Source organism: Hemiscyllium ocellatum, chromosome 9 (assembly GCF_020745735.1).
Source record: "Hemiscyllium ocellatum isolate sHemOce1 chromosome 9, sHemOce1.pat.X.cur, whole genome shotgun sequence".
Lineage (NCBI taxonomy): Eukaryota > Metazoa > Chordata > Chondrichthyes > Orectolobiformes > Hemiscylliidae > Hemiscyllium > Hemiscyllium ocellatum.
In genome coordinates, this window is record NC_083409.1 from 87,280,538 (window position 1) to 87,303,706 (window position 23,169).

Sequence of the window (23,169 nt, forward strand, 5' to 3'; positions counted from 1 at the left end):
AAAGGGTTCGAAAAAATTTACAAAGATCTTGCCAGGGTGTTGAAAGGTTTGAACTATACAGAAAGGCTGAATAGGCTGGGGCTGTTTATCCTGGAATGTCGGACACTAAGGGGTGACCTCAGAAAAGTTTATAAAATCAAGATCGACATGGATAGGGTGAATAGTCAATGTCTTTTCCCTCAAATCGGGGAGCCCAAAACCAGAGGGCATAGGTTTAAGATGAGAGGAGAAAGATTTAAAAGGAACCAAAGGGGCAATTTTGCTTACCAATGGTGATGCATGTATGGAGTGAGCTGCCAGAGGAAGTGATGGAAGCTGGTACAATGGGTATTTGAATAGGAAAGGTTTAAAGGGATATGGGTAAAGTGCTGGCAAATGGGACTAGATTAATCTGGTCAGCATGGATAAGTTAGACCGAAGGGTCTGTTTCTATGCTGTATATCTCTAAGATTTTATGACTCTAATTCTTCCGATGTCCGGGTCAGCAATTATTCTTCAACCAACAACTTTTGTCATCCATAGATTTTGTTACTTTTTGCACATTGCTCTATTCAAAAAGGCAATCACGTTTGCCTACATTAATGATTATAATTTTAGATAGAGGATGCAAATGACAGTGTGTACTACAGATTTTGCTTTATTTCTCAACATGGCACGTGCAGCACAGTGGCTCAGTGGTTAGCGACTGCTGCCTCACAGCACCAGAAATCCAGGATCAATTCCTACCTCGGGTGACTTTGTGGAGTTTGCACATTCTCCCGAAGTGGGTTTCCTCTAGGTGCACCAGTTTCCCCACAGAGCCAAAAGATATGCTGGTTAGGTGAATTGGTCATGCTAAATTGCCCTGTAGTGCCCAGGGATGCACAGGTTAGGTGCACTAACCATCGGAAATGCAAGTTTATGGGAATAGGGTATGGGATAGGCCTGGGTGTGATGCTCTTCGGATGAGGCAGTGTGGATTTGATGGGCCAAATGTCTCTGAACAGGTTGATTAGAAAATATCTACAACAAGTTCATTTCTCAGATTATTACCCATGTCTGTCCAAATCTCTACAAACACTTTGTCTTTGGTAGTACTTAAAAGGGCATTATAACATTGCCAAGTGACATATTAAAATATGGAAATTAATCACAATATTTGGACAAAAAATGTTTGTGCTATATACTATTATCTGCTTTATTTACACTTAGACAAAAAAGGCAGTCAAAATTAAAACACTAAAGATGTAATGCAGGCCACCAATTAATGGGGTGTTGTTGAAGCTGGGGCATGAATGAATGCAAAGCAGGATGCTTCCATCTGATCCAACTACAACCAGCTGTTCTATCTCAGTTATTTTAAGATATCTTGACTGAATAGATGCAAGTTCAAGTTAAATTAATAGCAATTAATGCACTGCATTTAAACTTGGTTTCGTCAGCTGAGCTTTATTTTGAGCAATATTCAACTGCAAGACAATGTCTCCCTCCACTGGTATTGTGCTGCCACCACAACATACAACACAACTGTTTAAACTCCAATTTTAAAAAGCACAACTAAAGTTGCTTTATACTAATTAATAGGATAAAGCAGTGCTAACCATTGAGCGAGGGAACAATCCTTTCTGCTTTTACCAAGAGAATTCAAAGAATTTCTCCTTCCAAGCATAGATTCAAATATATTCGTCCACATATCTAGTGTATCTTCCATTTAGGTCACCTAAATACAGTGCATTTATTATCAAGGGTTTAGAGGGATGTGGGCCAAATGCTGGCAAATGGGACTAGATTAATTTAGGGTATCTGGTCGGCATGGACAAGTTGGACTGAAGAGTCTGTTTCCATGCTGTATAGCTGTAAAACTGTCTGTTAATGTCTGACAGTGATGACAAAGTTAGTAGTCTTGCATTTCTTGGCCTGTCAGATTGAAACTTGACCTACTGAAAAGCATCCTTTCCAGTACTATCCATTATGATGATACAAGATCTAATAATAAGTATTTTTATTTGCAGCACTGACCTGATCTTTGCTCTTCAACACCGGGACTCATCAGTCATATAATCAGAATTACCTAGACTTCAAAAACACAACTATATAAAAATAATGATCTTTGGTTTCACAAAAAGAAAAAAATTGTGTTAATCAAATCATGGATAATTTAATTCCATTATATCAGTGTTCCTAATCAATATGGCATGGCTAAATAAAATCTAAAGTTATTACTGACATTTCTCCTCATTTGAAATCATTCTGAACACAACCTGACAATGAACTCTTCTGCGCTGCTTTCTAATTTGCTGTCTGGGATGCGAAAAACTAGAAATTAATCTGATTGCACATTTTGGAAAATGATAGACTATCCAAGTTGAGTAAGACCACTTCAGCTTTAGTTGACAAATCAAAAAAAATGGAAGAGAAAAGGGCTACTATTGATCAGTACACTGTTTGATTTGTAGCCGTTCGCATATAATTTGGCATTTCTTGAGATATCTATAGGGCTAAAAAGTGTATGGTTCAATTGATTCATTCTGTATGACAAAGGAGAATAAGCAAAACCAAGATACCACGATGGAAGGAAACAACCCTTTGGGGAACTAGTGGGGAAAGTTGGAAGAATTAGCTGATAGATTGTTAAACTTTTGAAATACATCTTGGCCAACAAGATGAAGCATTAGACAAGCATTTTCTGGCATGGAGGAAGGAACACTACCTAGAGATCCACAAGACCTCCTCTTTTTTCCTACCTTAAAGTGTCTATGTAAATATAAACTGTTATTGTTCAAGAATTCTCAAGTTGGGTTCAGAATGCTATTATTATGTAGAATGCCCCCTGCTGGGTTTTAAACAGTGTGACAACATATTTTAAGCCATGATGTGGAGGTGTCAGTGCTGGACTGGGGTGGACCAAGTTAAAAATCACACAACACCAGGTTATAATAGTCCAACAGGTTTATTTGGAAATACAAGCTTTCAAGGTGTCGCTCCTTCGTCAGGTAGCTGGCTTCCTGACAAAGGAGCAGCAGTCCAAAAACTTGTACTTCCAAATAAGCCTGTTGGACTATAATCTGGTGTTGTGTGATTTTTAACATATTTTAAGTGACTTGTGAGATTTTGTATTCTAGGTCCCTTCACTAACCCAGTCACAAGTGCTTTATGTTTATTTATTCATAACTCCTTTATTCACCCATTCATTCCCATTGCTTTCATTCATAAGCTCCTAATGTAACACAATTTCATAATTCATAAAACCACGGGTTCTGTAGTATATTTTACTATCTTAAGATGGACCAAATTTAAAACAACCCTTTCTAATCAAAACAACCCTTTCAAACCCATTACTGCATTTTCACAACTCATCAGCCCTTGCTACATCTGAATAAGTGTGGCGTACAGAACAATACCACCCCCCCATCAAGTCTCCACAAAATATTATAATGTTAATCAGCCCTTACCAACCATCTCCCGGACTTGAACAGATTACAGAGCACTAAACAATTTCTCCAATTAAACTGGGCCTTTGGCCCTTTAAGAAACTAACTGTCAAAATAGTGCTAATGTGAAATTACATGAATGAATGAAACTCACCAACAAATAATAAACAAATCTCACAACCCAGCTGCAAGGGTTGTAATCAGTTTAAGTATCTTTTATTCTTTTATTAAGTACAGGTACAATTCTAACCTATGTAGAGCATATAGGCCTAGCATGTTTAACTAGCATTTATTAACTTAAAAGACAAAAGGACAAACACCTCTTAATTATGCAAGCAGACCGGGAAGACACTCTTAAACCTATCAGGAGTAGCAGCCAGCATTTAGCACATTTTAATCCATCTCCTGTCTTCCAGGACAGAAGGCCCTCAAACCTTTGTGTCCTATATTTAACACAATGTAACACCAGGGTAATGGAATTTTAATATATGTAAGAACTGTGATCAAACAGGCTTGTAAGAACTATATTTTGGGATTCTATTGCCGCCTCAAACTTACGCTACTTGTGGTTGCTGAATAAAGGAGGCTATTTTCGCCACTCAACAATTTCAGTTATTATTCGAACACAATCCCCCACACTGATCAGAGATTGTTTGCATGATTGTAATTTTTACTAATTGGACTGATATCATTGGGTATTTTTTGCGATAATATATTAACACAAGTTGCACTAATTAACTTCTGTTTTTCATAACATAATTATGGCATCATTTAAATGAATGCTTTGACTGTCAAAAAATTATATTGCATGCATTTTGCTTGGTCAGAAATTTTAAATGTATAACTTAAAAGGGGTTGGAGAGGACTCTGACAGGTGAACATATGGTCATCAGCAAATTTTTTATTTATTTATTCTTTCATGAGATGTAGGCATTGCTGGCTAGACCGTGATTTGCTGCCCACATCTAACTGCCCTTGAGACAGTGGTGGTGAGCTTCAACCCCTGCTGTTCATGTGGTGCACTTAGATGTAAAATTTCAGAACTTTTAATCAACAACACTGGGGGGATCCAAGATGGTGATCTCAGAAGATTGTGTTGCAGAGCTGCGCACCACAGCGCAAGCGAGACAAACTTTAACCAGCCCTACCCAGACCACCGCGATATCCTGGGATTCTGGAAAGGTCGGAGTCCCAGGAAACTGTTAAAAATTAACTTATCTTGGTTGTCATCATCCAGGGATTACGAAGGAGGAGGAACGTCCAAGGCTGGGCCCATGGCTCAGCCTGTAGGATCCTCTGACTCGATTTCTTACCAGGCCCTGGTAAAGGAGCTTGCAAAATTTCACAAGATGTTGGGTAAGCCAGCAGAGGCTGGATTAGTGGTGCTGGAAGAGCACAGCAGTTCAGGCAGCATCCGAGGAGCAGTAAAATCGACATTTCGGGCAAAAGCCCTTCATTAGGAATACAGGCAGAGTGCCTGAAGGGTGGAGAGATAAATGAGAGGAGGGTGGGGGTGGGGAGAAAGTAGCATAGGTGAGTGGGGGAGGGGATGAAGGTGATAGGTCAGGGAGGGTGGTGGAGTGGATAGGTGGAAGAGCTTCAAGTCAGAGGAAATGGCCTGGGAGTTGCAGTGGGAGAGGGACTCCCTGAGATTCTTGTAGAGAGAGGAGGAAAACTTCTTCAAGGCAGGCATCCTTGCAAAAGGATTCGCAATAGGGTTAAAATCAACAAGGTAAATACAATGACTGCAGATGCTGGAAACCAGATTCTGGATTCGTGGTGCTGAAGAGCACAGCAGTTCAGGCAGCATCCGAGGAGCAGTAGAATCAACATTTCGGGCAAAAGCCCCTTCATCAGGAATACAGGCAGAGTTCCTGAAGGGTGGAGAGATAAATGAGAGGAGGGCGGGGGTGAGGAGAAAGTAGCATAGAGTACAATAGGTGAGTGGGGGGAGGGGATGAAGGTGATAGGTCAGGGAGGAGGGTGGAGTGGATAGGTGGAAGAGCAAAAGTGAACAGAGGAGAAGGTAGTCTCAATCTCTATCATGCCAAAGATACATGAACAGCAGCTGGGAGACCTGGAGAAAGGGACGGATGAGGTAGAACACAGAGTCACAGTGGTGGAAGCTGATACCGGTTACTCCAAGGATAGGGCTCAAGCCCTGGAGATGCAGGTCTGTAATTTGCTTGACCAAGTTGATGACCTCGAGAACAATGGCAGGAGAAAAAATGATTCGGATTGTTGGTAGGCCGGAGGGTAAGGAAGGTGAGCGGCTGGTGGAATTTATTGAGGACTGATTGCCGAAATTCCATAATTTGGAGGGTGGAATGAGAGGCTCGAAGATCGAGAGGATCACGGAGCAGAGGACAAATATGGATCAACGCACTCATCCTATCCTGGTGCGGTTTCATTATTATGGAGATGAGGAGAGAATCATGGAAGCTTCCAGAATCCAGGGGAAGGATCCAAAGACTAGTTTACGAGGGCCTAATATCATGGTTTTCCAAGACTTCTCAGTGACGGTGATCCAGAAATGACTGCATCAAGAGAACACTGAGAGAGCTCAGGATCCAGTACTCTCTGAGGTAGCTGGCGGTGCTCCAGAACACCTTAGATGGATCTGTACATCACGTTGACACGTTGGAGAAAGCAAGCAACGTTGTGGACAATTTAGTATATACAAATAGTAGTATTGTTTGGGTATGTCTTTGTTTTTTTCTAGTGGGCGGCACGGTGACACAGTGGTTAGCACTGCTGCCTCACAGCGCCAGAGACCCGGGTTCAATTCCTGACTCAGGCGACTGACTGTGTGGAATTTGCACATTCTCCCTGTGTCTGCGTGGGTTTCCTCCGGGTGCTCCGGTTTCCTCCCACAGTCCAAAGATGTGCAGGTCAGGTGAATTGGCCATGCTATATTGCCCGTAGTGTAAGGTAAAGGGGTAAACGTAGGGGAATGGGTGGGTTGCGCTTTGGCGGGTCGGTATGGACTTGTTGGGCCGAAGGGCCTGTTTCCACACTGTAAGTAATCGAATCTAATCTAAGAAAAAAAGCGGAAGCCTGGTCGGGGCTTTCTTTTACTATCTTTATTGTTGATAATAATCTGGTCAAAACTATGTTTGGTTGCAGTCGAGATGTATATTTTCAATTTCTAAATTAAGTTATACCAAAGGATGTGTGGGGTACTTACCTTTGTTTCAAAATTTCTTTATTCACATGGCTATTCCATGGTGTATTTCCTTTCTTTTCTGCTTGCGTTTACGATGTAGCTCTAGCTAGGAGGAGGGAAAATGATTGGGATGATTAGATGCCTACTTACAGGCAGTTTATGCCCAATTTAAGTGTTTAAATGCCTGGGCTGCAGTATTGGCAGCGGGATGGGAAGTTGGGTTTTGGGATATGTAATTGCCCGCTTTGGGCAGGGAATGTGTTCCCCTATTCAACACTGTTGGCGCTTTATATGTTGGTTTGTTTTTTGTTTTTTGTTGTATGTAGTCTTTGATAGCTTTGTAGGTTTTTTAATTGCAGTGGTTTTAGTTTAGGTAGTTTTTATGTTTGATGGATCTTGCAACACTAAGGCTTGTGGTTCGAGTTTCTCCTCTCTGGAATCTAAATGTTACTGCAGAAGGTTATGGCTAATGACTTGATTCAATGGTGACCTGGAACATCAAGGGGAGTCACTCACCATTTAAGAGGAAGAAGGTACTTTGAGTCTTAGAAAGGAAAGGGTAGATACTGCTTTGTTACAGGAGACATACTTGGATGATAGGGAGCACGTGAAACTACAGCAGAATGGCTTTGATCAGGTTTACTTTGCATCTTTTAATATCAGAAGTGGGGGAGTGGCTATATTGGTTAGAAGGATTTTCCCATTTACGTTACGCATGGGAGGTTTGTAATTCTCAAAGCCCTGATAAACAGGGAAGAACATGGTGTTTTAAATGTTTATTTCCTCTGGCCCATCCCCTCAAATTTCTGGTAGATGTGTTCTCTAAATTGATCAGTCTCAAGTCCCGGCATATCATAATGGGGGAGATTTTAATTGTTTCATGGATCCCACAGTAGACAGGTCGGCCAAAGGCCCATCCACACCCTCTGTACAAACTCAACAATTAGTGGATCTGTATGGGGAGTTAGGTTGGTGGACGTCTGGAGGCGTCTCCACCCTATAGGTAAGGATTTTACGTTGTTCTCCAACCCACACATGTCACACCAGGATTGATTTTTTTTCTGACTCCCAAGGCAACCCTGGACCTGGTGACATCTTCAATATCTAACCATCCAGCATGTAAGAGTCATACAGCTCTACAGCATAGAAAGCCCATCAAGTCTGTTCTGGTCAAAAACCAACCGCATCTATTCTAATCCCATTTTTCAACACTTGCCTATAGCTTTGTATGCCTTAGCTAAATACTTCTCAAATGTTTTGATGGGGTGCGTCTGCCACACTCACAGATATTGAGTTCCAGGTTCCCGGTTTCCTCTAGGTCAAAAACATTTTTCTCTTATCCCTGATCTGTATGGAGATCAACTGCTTTAGTTTCTGAAGAGTCGCACATGGTACTGATATAGTGCAATCATCAGCAATATCCGCACTCATGACCTTATTGTGGAGAGACGGTAATTATTGAAATTCAAGGCAATATGATCGAAGACATAGCCCATTAAGGCCAAAGCTCCTAAAGGTTACGTATGGAAATTAATAAATTGGAAAACAAAGATGATTTACTGGTTATAGTCAACAGTTGAAAAAATACCACAGGTGATTTGGTAATGGAAAACAAACTGTTGAGTTGTGTGTAAGAGCACTTAGTGGATATGTGGGACATTCTAAGATGAAGATGATTGATCTCCAATAACTATAACAATCTCCTTATGAGTCAGGTACAACTCCAACCATTGAGGAATTTTATCCCAATTCTCACTGACTTGAGTTTTGCTTGGGCTCCTTGATGCCATTTGTAATCAAATGCTGACTTAAAATCAAGAGCAATCATTCTCACCTTATCTCTGGAAATCAGTTCGAATGGTGATGCAATTAAAACCTGTGACGTTCAAATGGTCAGAAATAGATGATTGTATCTAACACGAAACTTCTATGGAATTGGAGGAGATTACAGATTTAAGGAGGCGGGTGAAGTAATGAAGTAATTTGAAATCAAGGAATACAATTTTAAAATTAAGGTATATCTTAATGGGATCCAACATTAGCATTGTTGAGAAGAATGTGATGTGATGTTGGTCATAGACAGCAGAGTTTGGATAGCCTTACTTTCACAGAATAGAACACGGGTAGTCAGGCAAATCTATGTTAAAATTGTCAAATCTAGAGGTAAAAAAATTAGGGTTTCAGTAGTAAATCAGCTAAAGCAAAGGCAAAGTCAGAAGGCGGAAATAGACAATTCTGACAATGATACAAACCCAAGAAGTTCTTTTCAGGTTCAAATAGGACACCTGATTGCAAGTCAACGAAATTTTGTCTCAGACAGCTGCAAGCGAGAGAGACTAAATCACTATTCAGGAAATGGGAGTTGAGTAGGGAATGGAATTTGGAGAGAACAAAAACAGTGTTTGCAGTCTTCCAACATATAATTGGAGGAAATTTCTGCTCATCCAGTACTACACACATCAGGTAAGTACTCTGTTCATTTAGGGACATTGCTTTAGGAGTGCCACCAAGGGGCAGTACACAGATAGGAAACAGGGGACAAGGAGAAATCATTGACAGATTCAGAGATATTAGTGTGGGAGCGGGAAGAAAAGCCATTGCAAGTGATCATCTGGCAATAATTATATTGATAATAATGGAACTAAGCAAGTGTAGTCTTATTTAGCTGGTCAACAGTGAGGGCTTTAGAGAATGGTACAGTCTATAATATTCTTGGTCTTGTGGTGCTGCTCATGAGACAGGGAAATATCAAATATTTTACGATCCATTTTACTGTGGGTTTGTCTTGCCACAACCATACAAGAGAGAGAATACAATCATTTCACGTTGCATGTGTACCGTATCTTATTAGTACATGATATTTAACTCCATATTCCACATAGTCAACAGTGACAAAGGTTGCAAACAGATTGAGAAGGAAGAATGACAGTTTACTTTAGTTTCAGTCATCAAGGATGCTATTTGTGATTTCGATCAGAGCTATTTTGCAACAATGGCAGAAGCAGAAACTGGATTGGAAGGATGGCTGTAATAGGCTATTACTACTTTTTTGAGGTATTTAAGGTGTTGGAGGTAATTGCTTCCAATTCCAGGAGCAGCAATTACTGTTTTATATGCTGTTGCATAGTTTTGCAACTTTGGAGAAAAAACATCAAAACAATGGCACTTTCAAAAGGGAGGGAGATAGACGATAGGCAGCACATGGGGGAGAGAGAGAGAGGGAGGAGAGAGACAGAGTGGGGAGAGAGAGAAAGGAGAGAGAAAAGAGAAAAAGAGAGAAAGGAGAGAGAAAAGGAGAGAGAGAGAGAGACACCACAGAAACAGATAAGTGAAGAGTTTTAAGTATAGCCTTACTGTAAATCTACAATAGTGACCAGAATAGGTTCTTTCTTGATTTTATGTTTTATGTATTGGAGAGGAATATGGTGGTGCTATTTTCTGGAAGGAACAAAAATGGCCTTTAATAGAGTGATATGATCTTCTTGTCAGATGTGGGAGTTTAGGGAGACTTTACGAGTTACTGAGGATTATATCTGCAATAAAAGCCATTGGTTGCGAATTCTATCAGATCAAATGGATCGGTTGGAGCGACAATTAGCGGCAATGAAGAATGTACAAGAGCAAGGGTCATGGGTGGTAGTTAGAGGAAGGGAAAATAGTCGCAGATACAGTTATATGGATTGGTTAACTCCTGGAAAGGTGAAAGAGATAGGCAGGTAGTGCAGAAGTCTTCTGTGGCTATCCCCATTTCAAACAAATATGCTGTTTTGGAAAATGTCGGGTGTGATGGATTCTCAGGTGAATGCAGCACCAACAGTAAAGTTTCTGGTATTGAGACCGGCTCTAATGCATTGAGGGGTAGGTCAGTTTCCAAGAGATCGACTGTGTTAGGGAACTTTCAAATCAGAGGCACAGACAGATGTTTCTGTGGCCAGCAGCAAAAAACCATCAGAATGGTGTGTTGCTTCGCTGGTGCCAAGATCAAGGATATCTCAGAGAGAGTGCAGACTGTACTCAAAGGGAAGAGGGACCAGCAGGAGGTCATTGTATGCATTGGAACCAATGACATAGGAAGGGAAAAGGATAAGATTCTGAAGGGAGATTACAGAGAGTTAGGCAGGAATTTAAAAAGAAGGCCCTCGAGAGGAGTAATATCTGGATTACTCCTGGTGCTATGAGCTAGTGAGGGAGGGAACAGGATGAATGCATGGTTGAGGAATCGGTTTATGGGAGAAGGATTCACATTTTTGGATTATTGCAATCTCTTCTGGCATAAAAGTGTCCTGTACATAAAGGACGGATTGCACCTGAATTGGAAGGAGACTAATATACTGGCAGGGAAATTTGCTAGTGCTGCTCAGGAAGATTTAAACTAGTAAGGTGGGGTGGGGCGTGGGACCCATGCAGCGAGTGAGGAAAGAGATCAGAGACTGATACAGTTGAGAAAAGAAGCGAGTCAGGGCAGGTAGGGACAAAGCAGAGAACAAGGTAGGACTGATAAATTAAACTGCATTTATTTCGATGCAAGAGGCCTAACAGGGAAGGCAGATGAACTCATAGCATGGTTAGGAACAAGGGACTTGGAAACAACAGCAATTACAAAAACGTGGCTCAAGGATGGACAGCACTGGCAGCTTAATATTCCACTATACAAATGTTGCAGGAAGGACAGAAAGGGAGGCAAAAGGGGAGGGGGAGTGGCGTTTTTGATAAGGGATGTACTAAGGGAGGATATTGCCAAAAATACATCCAGGGGAGTTTTTTAGGTGGAACTGAGAAATAAGAAAGGGATGATCACCTTCATTGGGATTGTATTGTTAACCCCTTAATAGTCAGCCGGAAATGGAGAAACAAATTTGTAAGGAGATCTCCGTTACCTGGAAGAATAATAGGGTGGTTATGGTAGGGGATTTTAACTTTCCAAACATAGACTGGGACTGCCATAGTGTTAAGGATTTAGATGGAGAGGAATTTGTTAAGTGTGTACAAGTTTTCTAATTCAGTATGTGGATGCACCTACTAGAGAAGGTGCAAAACTTGACATACACTTGGGAAATAAGGCAGGGCAGGTGACTTAAGTGTCAGCGGGGGAGCACTTTGGGGCCAGCAACCATAATTGTATTAGTTTTAAAATAGCGATGGAAAAGGATAGGCCAGCTCTAAAGGTTGAAGTTCTAAATTGGAGGTTGGCTAATTTTGCCAGAATTAGACAAGAACTTGCAAAAGCTGATTGGGGGCAGATGTTCGCAGGTAAAGGGACGGCTGGAAAATGGGAAGCCTTCAGAAATGGGAGAACGAGAGTCCAGAGACAGTATATTCCTGTTATGGTAGATATAGAGAATGCTAGAATATGAGAGAAATTGAGGGTTTGGTTTAGGAGAAAAGAAGGAAGCATATGTCAGGTATAGACAGGAGAGATAGTGGGTGGCACGGTGGCACAGTGGTTAGCACTGCTGCCTCACAGCGTCTGAGACCCGGGTTCAATTCCCGACTCAGGCGACTGACTGCGTGGAGTTTGCACGTTCTCCCCGTGTCTGCATAGGTTTCCTCCGGGTGCTCCGGTTTCCTCCCACAGTCCAAAGATGTGCGGGTCAGGTGAATTGGCCATGCTAAATTGCCCATAGTGTTAGGTAAGGGGTAAATGTAGGGGTACGGGTGCATTGCGCTTTGGCGGGTCGGTGTGGACTTGTTGGGCCGAAGGGCCTGTTTCCACACTGTAAGTAATCTAATTGAATGAATCCTTAGAAGAATATAAAAGCAGGAAGAGGGAAAGTAAGAGGGAAATTAGGAGGGCAAAAAGGGGATATGAGATAGCTTTGGCAAATAAGGTTAACGAGAATCGAAAGGGTTTTTCAAATATATTAAGGACAAAAGGGTAACTAGGGAGAGAATAGGGCCCTCAAAGATCAGCAAGGCGGCCTTTGTGTGGAGCTGCGAGAGATGCTTAGCATGTATTTTGCATGAGTGTTTACTGTGGAGAAGGACACGGAAGATATAGAATATGGGGAAATGGATGGTGACATCTTGTAAAATGTCCATATTACAGAGGACTAAGTGCTGAATGTCTTGAAAGACACAGAGGTGGATAAATCCCCAGGACCTGATCAGGTGTACCCAAGAACTCTGTGGGAAGCTCAGAAAGTGATTGCTGGGTCTCTTACTGAGATATATGCATCATTGGTTGTTATAGGTGAGGTGCCGGAAGACTGGAGGTTGGCTAACGTGGTGCCACTGTTTAAGAAAGGTGGTAAGGACAAGCCAGGGGACTATAGACCAGTGAACCTGATGTCGGTGGTGGGAAAGTTGCTGGAGGGAATCCTGAGGGACAGGATGTACATGCATTTGGAAAGGCAAGGACTGATTAAGGATAGTCAACATGACTTTGTGCGTGGCAAATGTCTCACAAACTTGATTGAGTTTTTTGAAGAAGGAACAAAGAGGATTAACGAGGGCAGAATGGCGGACGTGATCTATATGGATTTCAGTAAGGCGTTCGACAAGGTTCCCCATGGGACACTGGTTAGCAAGGTTAGATCTCATGGAATACAGGGAGAACTAGCCATTTGGAAAAGAACTGGCTCAAAGGTAGAAGACAGAGGGTAGTGGTGGAGGGTTATTTTTCAGAGGCCTCTGACCAGTGGAGTGCCACAAGGATCGTTACTTTTGTCAATTGTGATTTGGATCTAAGCATAAGAGTATCATTAGTAAATTTGCAGATGACACCAAAATTGGAGGTGTCACAGACAGCGAAGACGGTTGCCCCCGATTACAACAGGATCTTGATCAGATGTGCCAATGGGCTGAGGGGTGGCAGATGGAGTTTAATTTAGATAAATGTGAGGTGTTGCATTTTGGGAAAGCAAATCTGAGCAGAACTTATACACAATAGTAAGGTTCCAGAGAGTGTTGCTGAACAAAGAGACCTTGGAGTGCAATTTCATAGCTCCTTGAAAGTAGGATAGTGAAGGTCGTGTTTGGTATACTTTCCTTTATTTGTCAGAACATTGAGTACAGGGGTTGGGAGTTCATGTTGCAGCTATATATGACTTTGGTTAGGCCACTTTTGGAGTACCGAGTGCAATTCTGGTCTCCTTCCTATCGGAAGAATGTTGTGAAACTTGAAAGGATTCAGAAAAGATTTACAAGGATGTTTCCAGAGTTCGATGGTTTGAGCTAGAGGGAGAAGTTGAATAGACTGGGGCTCTTTTCACTGGAGCATCGGAGGCTGAGGGGTGGCCTTATAGAGGTTTATAAAATCATGAAGGGCATGGAAAGGATAAACAGATAAAGTTTATGGGATGGGAAAGTCCAGAACTAGAGGGCATATTTTTCGGGTGAGAGGGGAAAGATATAAAAGAGACCAAAGGGGCAGCTTTTTCACACAGAGGGTCGTGAGAGTATGGAATGAGCTGCCAGAGGAGGTGGTGGAGGCTTGTACAATTACAACGTTTCAGTGGCATCTGGATGGGAAATTACTACGAAGGGTTCAGCGGGATAAGGGGCCAGGCGTTGGCAAGTGAGACAAGATTAGGACGGGATATCTGGTCAGCACGGACGAGTTGGACCGAAGGGTCTGTTTCCATGCTGTACATTTCTCTGACTCTCTGATTCAAACATGATTTTTTTTGAAAGATGGGCATGGATTTGGAAGATGTCAACATTTTTAAGGACTTTGGTGTGGAAAAAAGAAAAAGCGTTTGGCAAGGATTTTCATTTCCAAGAGAGGACATTGATGGCAGATTATAAGGAGTGACGCACAACATTTGAAATGAGAGTAAAAAAAAACCAAAAGAATTGCAGATGCTGGGAATCTGAAAGATAAATAAAAATTGCTGGAAAATCTCAGCAGGTCTGGGAGCATCTGTGGAGAGAAATCAGAGTCAATGTTTCAGATCCAGTGATCCATCTTTACAACTGAACCAGTGGATATGGCGTATTTGGGTTTTCAGAAAGCTTTCGATAAAACCCCACTCCAAAAGATTGGCAAGAAATATTATAACAGGTTTGAGAGCTGGTTAAAGGTCCAAAACACAATATGAATAAGCAGATCACTCAGGTTGGCAGCCTGTGACTCGTAAAGAACTGCAAGGAGCACTATTTTGGCCCAGCTATTCACAACACATAGTAATGATTTAGGTGTGAGTTCCAAATGCAACATTCCAGAATTTGCTTATGACACAAAACTAAATGAGAGTTATGAGGAGGATACAAAGAAACTGCAAAGCGATTTGGACAAGCTGAGTAAGTGGCAAATACATGGAAGATGGAACATAATGTGGAAAAATGTAAAGTCCTCCATTTTGGTAGGATAAACAGAAAAGCAGCATCATTTTTGAATGGTGAGAGATTTGGAAGTGTTGATGTCCAAAGACACCCTGTACCCAAGTCACTGAAAGCTAACATTCAGGTGCAGCAAGCATGTAGAATCATAGAATCCTTACAGTGTGGAAGCAGCCCATTTGGCCTATTGAGTCCTCATTGACCCTCCTAACAGCATCCCACCCAGACCCACCATCCCTGTACCCTTGCATTTCCCATAGATAATCCACCTAACCTACATATTCCTGGACAATATAGGCAATCTAGCATGCCCCACCCACCTAATATGCACATCCTTAGACAGTGAAAAGAAACCAGAGCAGCCAGAGGGCACTCATGCAGACACAGGGAGAACGTGCAAACTCCAAACATAGTCACCCGAGGGGGGACTATTACCCACCTGAGGTAGCAATGCTAATCACTCAGCCACCATGCCTCCCACTAATTAGGAAGACAAATGGTAAGTTGACCATTATTACAAGGGGGTTTGAACACAGGAGTAAAGATGCCTTGCTGCAAATGTGTAGTATCTTAGCAAAAGCACATAGAGTCATAGTGATGTACAGCATGGAAACAGACCCTTCGGTCCAATTCATCCATGCTGATCAGATATCTTAAATTAATCTAGTCCCACTTAGAACATAGAATATAACAGCGCAGTACAGCCCTTCAGGCCTCGGTGTTGTGCCGACCTTTGAAATCAATCTGAAGCCCATCTAACCTACACTATTGCATTATCATCCATATGTTTTTCCATTTAAATGCTCTTAAAGTTGGCAAGTCTAATACTGCTGCAAGCAGAGCATTCCACGCCCTCACCACTCTCTGACAAAGAACCTACCTCTGACATCTGTCCTATACCTATTCTTCCTCAATAAAAAGAAACTATGTCCCCTTGTGCTCACCATCACTATCCTCAGAAAAAGGATCTCACTGTCCACCATAGCTAATCCTCTGATCATCTTGGTCTCTAAGTCACCTCTCAACCTTCTCTCCAACAAAAACAGCCTCAAGTCCCTCAGCCTTTCCTCATAAGACTTTCCCTCCAGACCAGGAAACACCCTGGTAAATCTCCTCTGCACCCTTTCCAATGCTTCCACGTCCTTCCTATAATGTGGCGACCAGAACTATACGCAATACTCCAACTGCAGTCACACCAGAGTTTTGTACAGCTACAACATGACCTTGTGACTCCGAAACTCAATCCCTCTTCCAATAAAACCTAACATACCATACGCCTTCTTGACAATCCTATCAATGTGGGTGGCAACTTTCAGGAATCTATGCACATGGACAAGAGATCTCTCTGCTCATCTACACTACCAAGAATCTTACCATTATCCCAGTACTCTGCGATCCTGTTACTCCTTCTAAAATGAATCACCTCACGCTTTTCCACATTAAACTCTATTTGCCAACTCTCAGTCCAGCTCTGCAGATTATCTATGTCCCTGTGTAATCCACGACATCCTTCTGCACTTTAGTGTCATCTGCAAATTTACTAAATCATCCTTCTACACCTTCATCCAAATCATTTATCAAAAATGACAAACAGCAGTGGCCCCAAAACAGATCCTTGCAGTACACCACTCATAACTGAGCTCCAGGATGAACATTTCCCATCAACCACCACCCTCTGTCTTCTTTCAGCTAGCCAATTTCGGATCCAAACCGCTTATTCACCCTCATTCCCATGCCTCTGTATTTTCTGCAATACCCTACCGTGGGAAACCTTATCAAAAGCTTTACTGAAATCTATATACATCACATCAACCATTTTACTCTCATCTACCTGTTTGGTGACCTTCTCAAAGAACTCAAAGTTTGTGAGGCATGACCTACCCTTCACAAAACTGTGTTGAATATCCCTAATCAATTTATTCCTTTCTAGATGATTATAAATCCCCTCTCTTATAATCCTTTCCAATACTTTACCTATAATCAAAGTAAGGTTCACTGGTCTATATAATTACCAGGGTTGTCTCTACTCCCCTTCTTGAACAAGGGCACAACATCTGCTATTCTCCAGTCTTCTAGCATTATTCGTGCAGACAATGACGAGATAAAGATCAAAGCCAAAGGCTTGGCAATCTCCTCCCTTGCTTCCCAGAGAATTCTAGGATAAATCCCATCTGGCCCAGGGGACTTATCTAGTTTCACACTTTCCAGAATTACTAACACTTCCTCCTAATAAACCTCAATCCCATCTTGTCTAACAGCCTGTACCTCCGTATTCTCCTCGACAACATTTTCATTAGTATTCACACAGGAAAAAGACAAATATTCATTTAGCACCTCTTCTATCTTTTCAGATTTCATGCACAACATCCCACTACTGTCCTTGATTGGCCCTGATCTTACTCTAGTCATTCCTTTATTCCTAACATACCTATCGAACACTTTCGAGTTTTCCTTTATCCTACCTGCCTTAAGCTGCTCATATCCCCTCCTGGCTCTTCTTTGCTCCCTCTTTAGGTCCTTCCTGGCTAACTTGTAACTCTCAAGCCCCTAACTGAGCCTTCATACTTCATCTTCACATAAGCCTCCTTCTTCCTCTTGACAAGAGGTTCAACCTCATTAGTAAACTATGGTTCCCTCGCTCTGCCACTTACTCCCTACCTAGGTACATACTTATCAAGGAAGCGCAGTAGCGGTTCCTTGAACAAGCTCGAAATTTCAGTTGTGCCCATCTCCTGCAGTTTCCTTCCCCATCCTATATCTTGCCTAATCGCATCATAATTGCCTTTCCCCCAGCTAAAACTTTTGCCCTGCGGTATATACCTATTCCGTTCCATTGCTAAAGTGAACATAACCGACTTGTGGTTACTATCATCAAAATGCTCACCTGCCTCCAAATCATTACCCAGTACCAACTCCAATGTGGCCTCGCTTCTTGTTGACCTGTCTACATAATGTATCAGGAAATCCTCCTGCACACAACGCACAAAAACTAATCCATTTAAAGTACTCGAACTGTAGTGTTTCCAGTCAATACTTGCCAAGTTAAAGGCCCCCATAACAATTACCCTGTCTCTCTTACTCCTATTCAGAATCATCTTTGCAAACCTTTCTTCTACATATCTGGAACTTTTCAGAGGCCTATAAGAAGCTCCCAACAGGATGCCCCCTCCTTTCCGGTTTCTAACCTCAGCCCATACTATCTCAGTAGAGGAGTTCTCATCAAATGTCTTTCTGCCACAGGTGATACTGTCCTTGACACTCAATGCAACACCTCACCCTCTTTTCCTTCCCTGATCGTACTGAAACATCTAAATCCTGGAACCTGCTACAATAATTCCTGTCCCTGCTCTATCCAGGTCTCCAAAATGGCCACAACAAAGTCCCAAGTACCAACCCATGCTGCAAGTTCACCCACCTTATTCCAAATGCTCTTGGCATTGAAGTAGACACACTTCAAACCATCTGCCTGCCTGCTGGTACATTCCTGCGACCTTGAAATCTTATTCATGACCTCACTACTCTCAACCACCTGTACACTGGAGCTACAATTCAGGTTCCCATCCCCCTGCCAAATTAGTTTAAACCACATCCCCATCCTCCGCACCCCAAAAATCATCAGCAAATTTCCTCTCCAGGATACTGGTACCCCTCTGGTTCAAGCGTAGACCATCTTGGTTATAGAGAATGATCCCCAATTATACAGGTATCTGAATCCCTTACTTCTGCACCATCCCTACAGCCAATGTTCAACTGCTCTCTCTCCCTATTCCTCGCCTCGCTAGCACGTGGCACAGGTAACAAACTAGTGATAATGACTGTGTTTGTTCCAGCTCTAAGCTTCAAGCTCCTTGGATTTCTGCCTTATATCCTCATCCCTTTGTATAAGACCTGTGTTGTTAATGCCTACGTGGACCACGACTTGAGGCTGCTTCCCCTCCCCCTTAAGGATCCCGAAAACACGATCTGAGAAATCATGGACCCCGACACCTGGGAAGCAAAACACCAACTGCGAGTCTCCTTTGATCCCACAGAATCTCCTATATTTTTCCCTAATTATGGAGTCCCCAGTGACTAATGCTCTCCTCCTCTCCTCCCTTCCCTTCTGAGTGACAGGGAGAGACTCTGTGCCAGAGACCTGCATCCCATGGCTTACCCTTGGTCAGTCGTTGCTCCCAGCAGTATCCAAAACAATATACTTTTGTTATTGAAGGGAATGGCCACAGGGGATCCCTGCACTGTCTGCCTGTTCCCATTCCGACCCCTGACTGTAACCCATCTGCCTTTCTCTTGTACCGGAAATGTGACTACCTCCCTGTAACTCTTCTTAATTACCCCCTCAGCCTCCCAAATGATCCAAAGTTCATCCAGCTCCAGCTCCCTAATGCGGTTGCTAAGGAGACTGAGTTGGGTGCACTTCCCACAGATGAACTAGGCGAAAGTCAGGACTGCAGATGCTGGAGGTTAGAGTCAAGATTAGAATGGTGCTGGAAATGCACAGCAGGTCAGGCAGCATCCAAGGAACAGGAAAATCGATGTTTCGGGCAGGAGCCCTTCATGATGATTTTCCTATTCCTCGGATCATGCCTTACCTGTTGTGCATTCCCAGCACCATTTTAATCTTGACTTCCCACAGATGAAGTCAGTATGGACACAAGTGGTGACCCTTACCTCTCATCCTACAGGAGGAGCATTCAACTGCCCTATCATCCATTCCCACTGTTCTGAATTCCCAAACAGGCTATGTATAAAAAGAACTAGTAACCTTACCAAATCAGTGGTCAGAACCATATTTTTGGTTAGAGGAGGATGGGTGGGAGACATGACCTATGTAGTGTTTCAGGTAAAGTAACCACCCAAATATATTACCTCGCTCACTCAGCTGTCTCATGTCTGTTCCTGCTCAGCATGCACTCTGCCTATTCATGAACTACCAGCGTTTGGCCCATAACCCTCTAAATCCTTCCTATTCAATTACCCATCCAAATGCCTTTTAAATGTTGTAGTTGTACCAGCCACCATCACATCCTCTGACTGCTCATTCCATATATGCACTATTCTGTGTGGAAAAAGGTGCCCCTTAGGTCCCTTTTAAATCTTTCCTCTCTCTGCCCTCTAGTTCTGGACTACCCCACCCCAAGGAAAATACTTTGTCTATTTATCCTATCCATGCCCCTCATGATTTTAGAAACCTCTGATGCTGGAGGATTATTCATAGATTCACAGAAAATATGTGGAGTAGGCCATTTGGCACTTTGAGCCTGCAGCATCATTCAATAAAATCATGGTTAATTATGCAATTTCAGTAGAGAGTCTGGTGCGGGAAAAGCACAGCAGGTCAGGCAGCATCCGAGGAGGAGAGTTGGCGTTTCGGGCAAAAATCATTCACCAGGATTCCTGCTCTTTCGATTCCTGCCTGACCTGCTGTGCTTTTCTAGCACCACACTCTTGACTCTGACCTCCAGCATCTGCAGTCCTCACTTTCTCTTATGCAATTTCAGTATCCCACATTGCTTGATCCCTTTAGTGACAGTGGTCACATTCAGCTCCCTCTTGAATATATCTAATGAACTGGTCCCAACAGCTTCCTACGGTAGAAAATTCCACAGATTCACAACTGAGTGAAGAAATTCCTCTTCATCTTAGACTAGAATGGCTTACACCTTATTTTTAGACTGTGACCCCTAGTTCTGGACTTCCCCAACATCAGGAACATTCTTCCTACTTCTAGCTTATCCAATCCCATCAGCATTTTATAGGTTATTATGAGATCCTCCTCATTCTTCTAAATTCCAGTGAGCATAAGCCCAGTCAATCCAGTCTTTCTTCATAGGTTAGTCAGCTTTGGTTTCCTCACCCAAAAGGTGACCTCACTAAAACATTGAAAAATCATAAACTCCGCAGGGTAAATGCAGGAAGAATGCATCCACTGGCTGGAGGTCTGGGAGACAAAGTACAATAAGGGTTGGGCCATTTAGAAATGGAATGAGGAGGAACTTCTTCATTTAAAGGGTGGTAAATCTTTGCCATTCTCCGATTGAGGGAACAGTGAAGGAAAATGACATTGAGGCAGAAGAGTGACCATTACCTAATTAAACGGCAAAGCAGGCGTAATGTCTCTATCTTGTACACTCATAACCTCAGAAGAATTTTGACTCAAATGAACCAGTGGAAGAAAGGAAAATAGCAATGAAAGAGGACAGTGTTTCCCTGGAGCACCAGAAGCTTTATTTGATTTATTGTAATCGCATATATCCAAGTACAGTGAAAAGCTTTGTTTTGTAAGCAGTGCAGGCAAACCATAGCAAACAAAGGCAGACAGATCATATGATGCTTAGACAGAGTAAGGCAAACAAGTTACACTGCACAGGATGTGCGCAAAGCAAAATCAACATTTTTTGGAAGTTAGACAGCCCATTCATCAGTCTAATAATGGCAGGGAAGAGGCTGTTCTTCAATCCGTTGGTAAGTGTGTTCAAGCTTCTGTATCTTCTGCCTAACAGAAGAGGTTGTAGAAGAGCATTAGAGAGTTGAAAGGGCTCTTTGGTGATGTTGGTGGCATTTCCATGGCAATGAGAAGCATAAATGGAGTCCATGAATGGGAGGGTGGCTTCCATGCTGATCTAGGCTGTGCACGCAACCTTTTGTAATTTCTTATAGTCCTGAGCACAGCAATTGCTGTTGCAGGCCATTACACACTCTGATAGTATGCTTTCTTTGGTGCATCTGTGAAAGTTGGTGAGGGTCCTTATGGATATGCTGAATTTCCTAAGCTGTCTGAGAAAGAAGAGGTGTTGTTGTGCCTTCTAGACCTCACATCTACGTGGGAAGTCCCGTATAGATTGCCGGTTATCATCACTCCTAAGAACACTCTCAATTTCTGCTCTATTGAAGAAAACGGGGCATGTCCTCCTCCTTTCTTCCTGAAATCAATGATCGTTCTTTTGGTTTCCCAACATTGACAAAGAGGTTGTTATCAATGCACCACAGCATTGAGCTCTCCATTTCCTTTCTGTATTCTGACTGATTGCTGTTTGATAGTCAAACCTACCACGGTGGTATCATCAGCAAACTTGTAGGTGGCATTCATTTAGAATTACGCAACACAGTCATGGGTGAACAGGGAGTACAGTAGGGGGCTGAGAATGTATCCTGGGGGGCTCCAGCATTGGAAGTTAACATGGAGGAGGTGCGGTTGTCTGTCTTCACTGATTGCAGTCTGTGGGTCAGAAAACTGAAGACCTAGTTGCAGAGAACAGAGCAGAGTCCTCAGTCTCGGAATTTTGATATTAGTCAGGAGGGGATTATGATGTTGAAGGCGGTGCTGTAGTTGATGAAAAAGTCTGACATAGATGTCCTTGTTGTCCAGGTGCTTCAGGGATGCGTGTCAGGCTAGGGAAATGGCATCCGCTGTGGACCTGTTAAGTCAGTAGGCAAATTGCAGGTGATTGAGGCAGGCTGGGAGGCTTGAGTTCATATGAACCATGACCAGCCGCTTATGATTATGGAGGTTATACCTTTATAGAAGTTTGTAAAAATCATAAGGGTATAGATAAGGTAAATAGAAAACTTATTGGGGGGGGCGCAGATTTAAAAGGGACCTGAGGGGCAACTTTTGCATACAGAGTGGTGCATGTATGGAATGAGTTGCCAAAGGAAGTGGTAGAGGCAAGTACAATTACAACATTTCAAAAATATTTGAACAGGTACATGAATATGAAACGCTTCGAGGGATATGGGTCAAACGCAAGCAAATAGGACGAGTGCAGTTTAGTATACCTGGTCAGCATGGATGAGTTGGACCAAAGAGTCTATTTCTGTGCTGCATGACTCAGAGTTGAACAAATCAGCAGACTTCAGAAGTGTGAAAAATCACAGACTAGAAAATCGAGATTTCAACAATGCTGTTCTAAGTGCATTTGGAGATAGCTTTTTCAAAGGCCACATTCAGAAGAAGATGGGCTTTAAAAAGGGGACCCAGGAAGAGTTATACATTAGTCCTTATCTTTGATATAAATAAAGAAACAACACAGAATGAAGTAAGCTTGAATTGGAATGTGTACTGCGGGATGCAGTTTTGGCAGTTTACAAAGAAGTGCTGCATTTCAGAGTATAACCTTCACTGCATTTGTATGCTCACTAGAATTTCTGTAGAAATAATGGCATGTAGTGTTAACTTCACTATTCATTTCACACCAACAATATTGGAAAACTGGAAAAGCCCACACACCTACCAACACACTGAAACATCTACTGATGAACCTAAAGGACCCTATACCAACAACCAGCAAAACAAACGGCACATACAAAATACCC

The 23,169-nt window shown here is 42.4% G+C and overlaps 1 protein-coding gene across 8 annotated transcripts in view; it reads right to left on the reverse strand.

The window, feature by feature from the left end:
* LOC132818810 (CMP-N-acetylneuraminate-beta-1,4-galactoside alpha-2,3-sialyltransferase-like) overlaps nt 1-23,169 on the reverse strand; it is a 598,325-nt gene that overhangs the window by 422,878 nt on the left and 152,278 nt on the right. Inside the window, exon 2 of one of the 8 annotated variants that reach the window (XM_060829910.1) lies at nt 1,999-2,055. The exons of the other annotated variants lie outside the window; for them this stretch is intronic. Within the exon in view, the coding sequence (XP_060685893.1) occupies nt 1,999-2,029 (31 nt within the window). The 5' untranslated portion in view covers nt 2,030-2,055. The remainder of the gene's footprint in view (nt 1-1,998; nt 2,056-23,169) is intronic. 8 annotated transcript variants of the gene reach the window in all.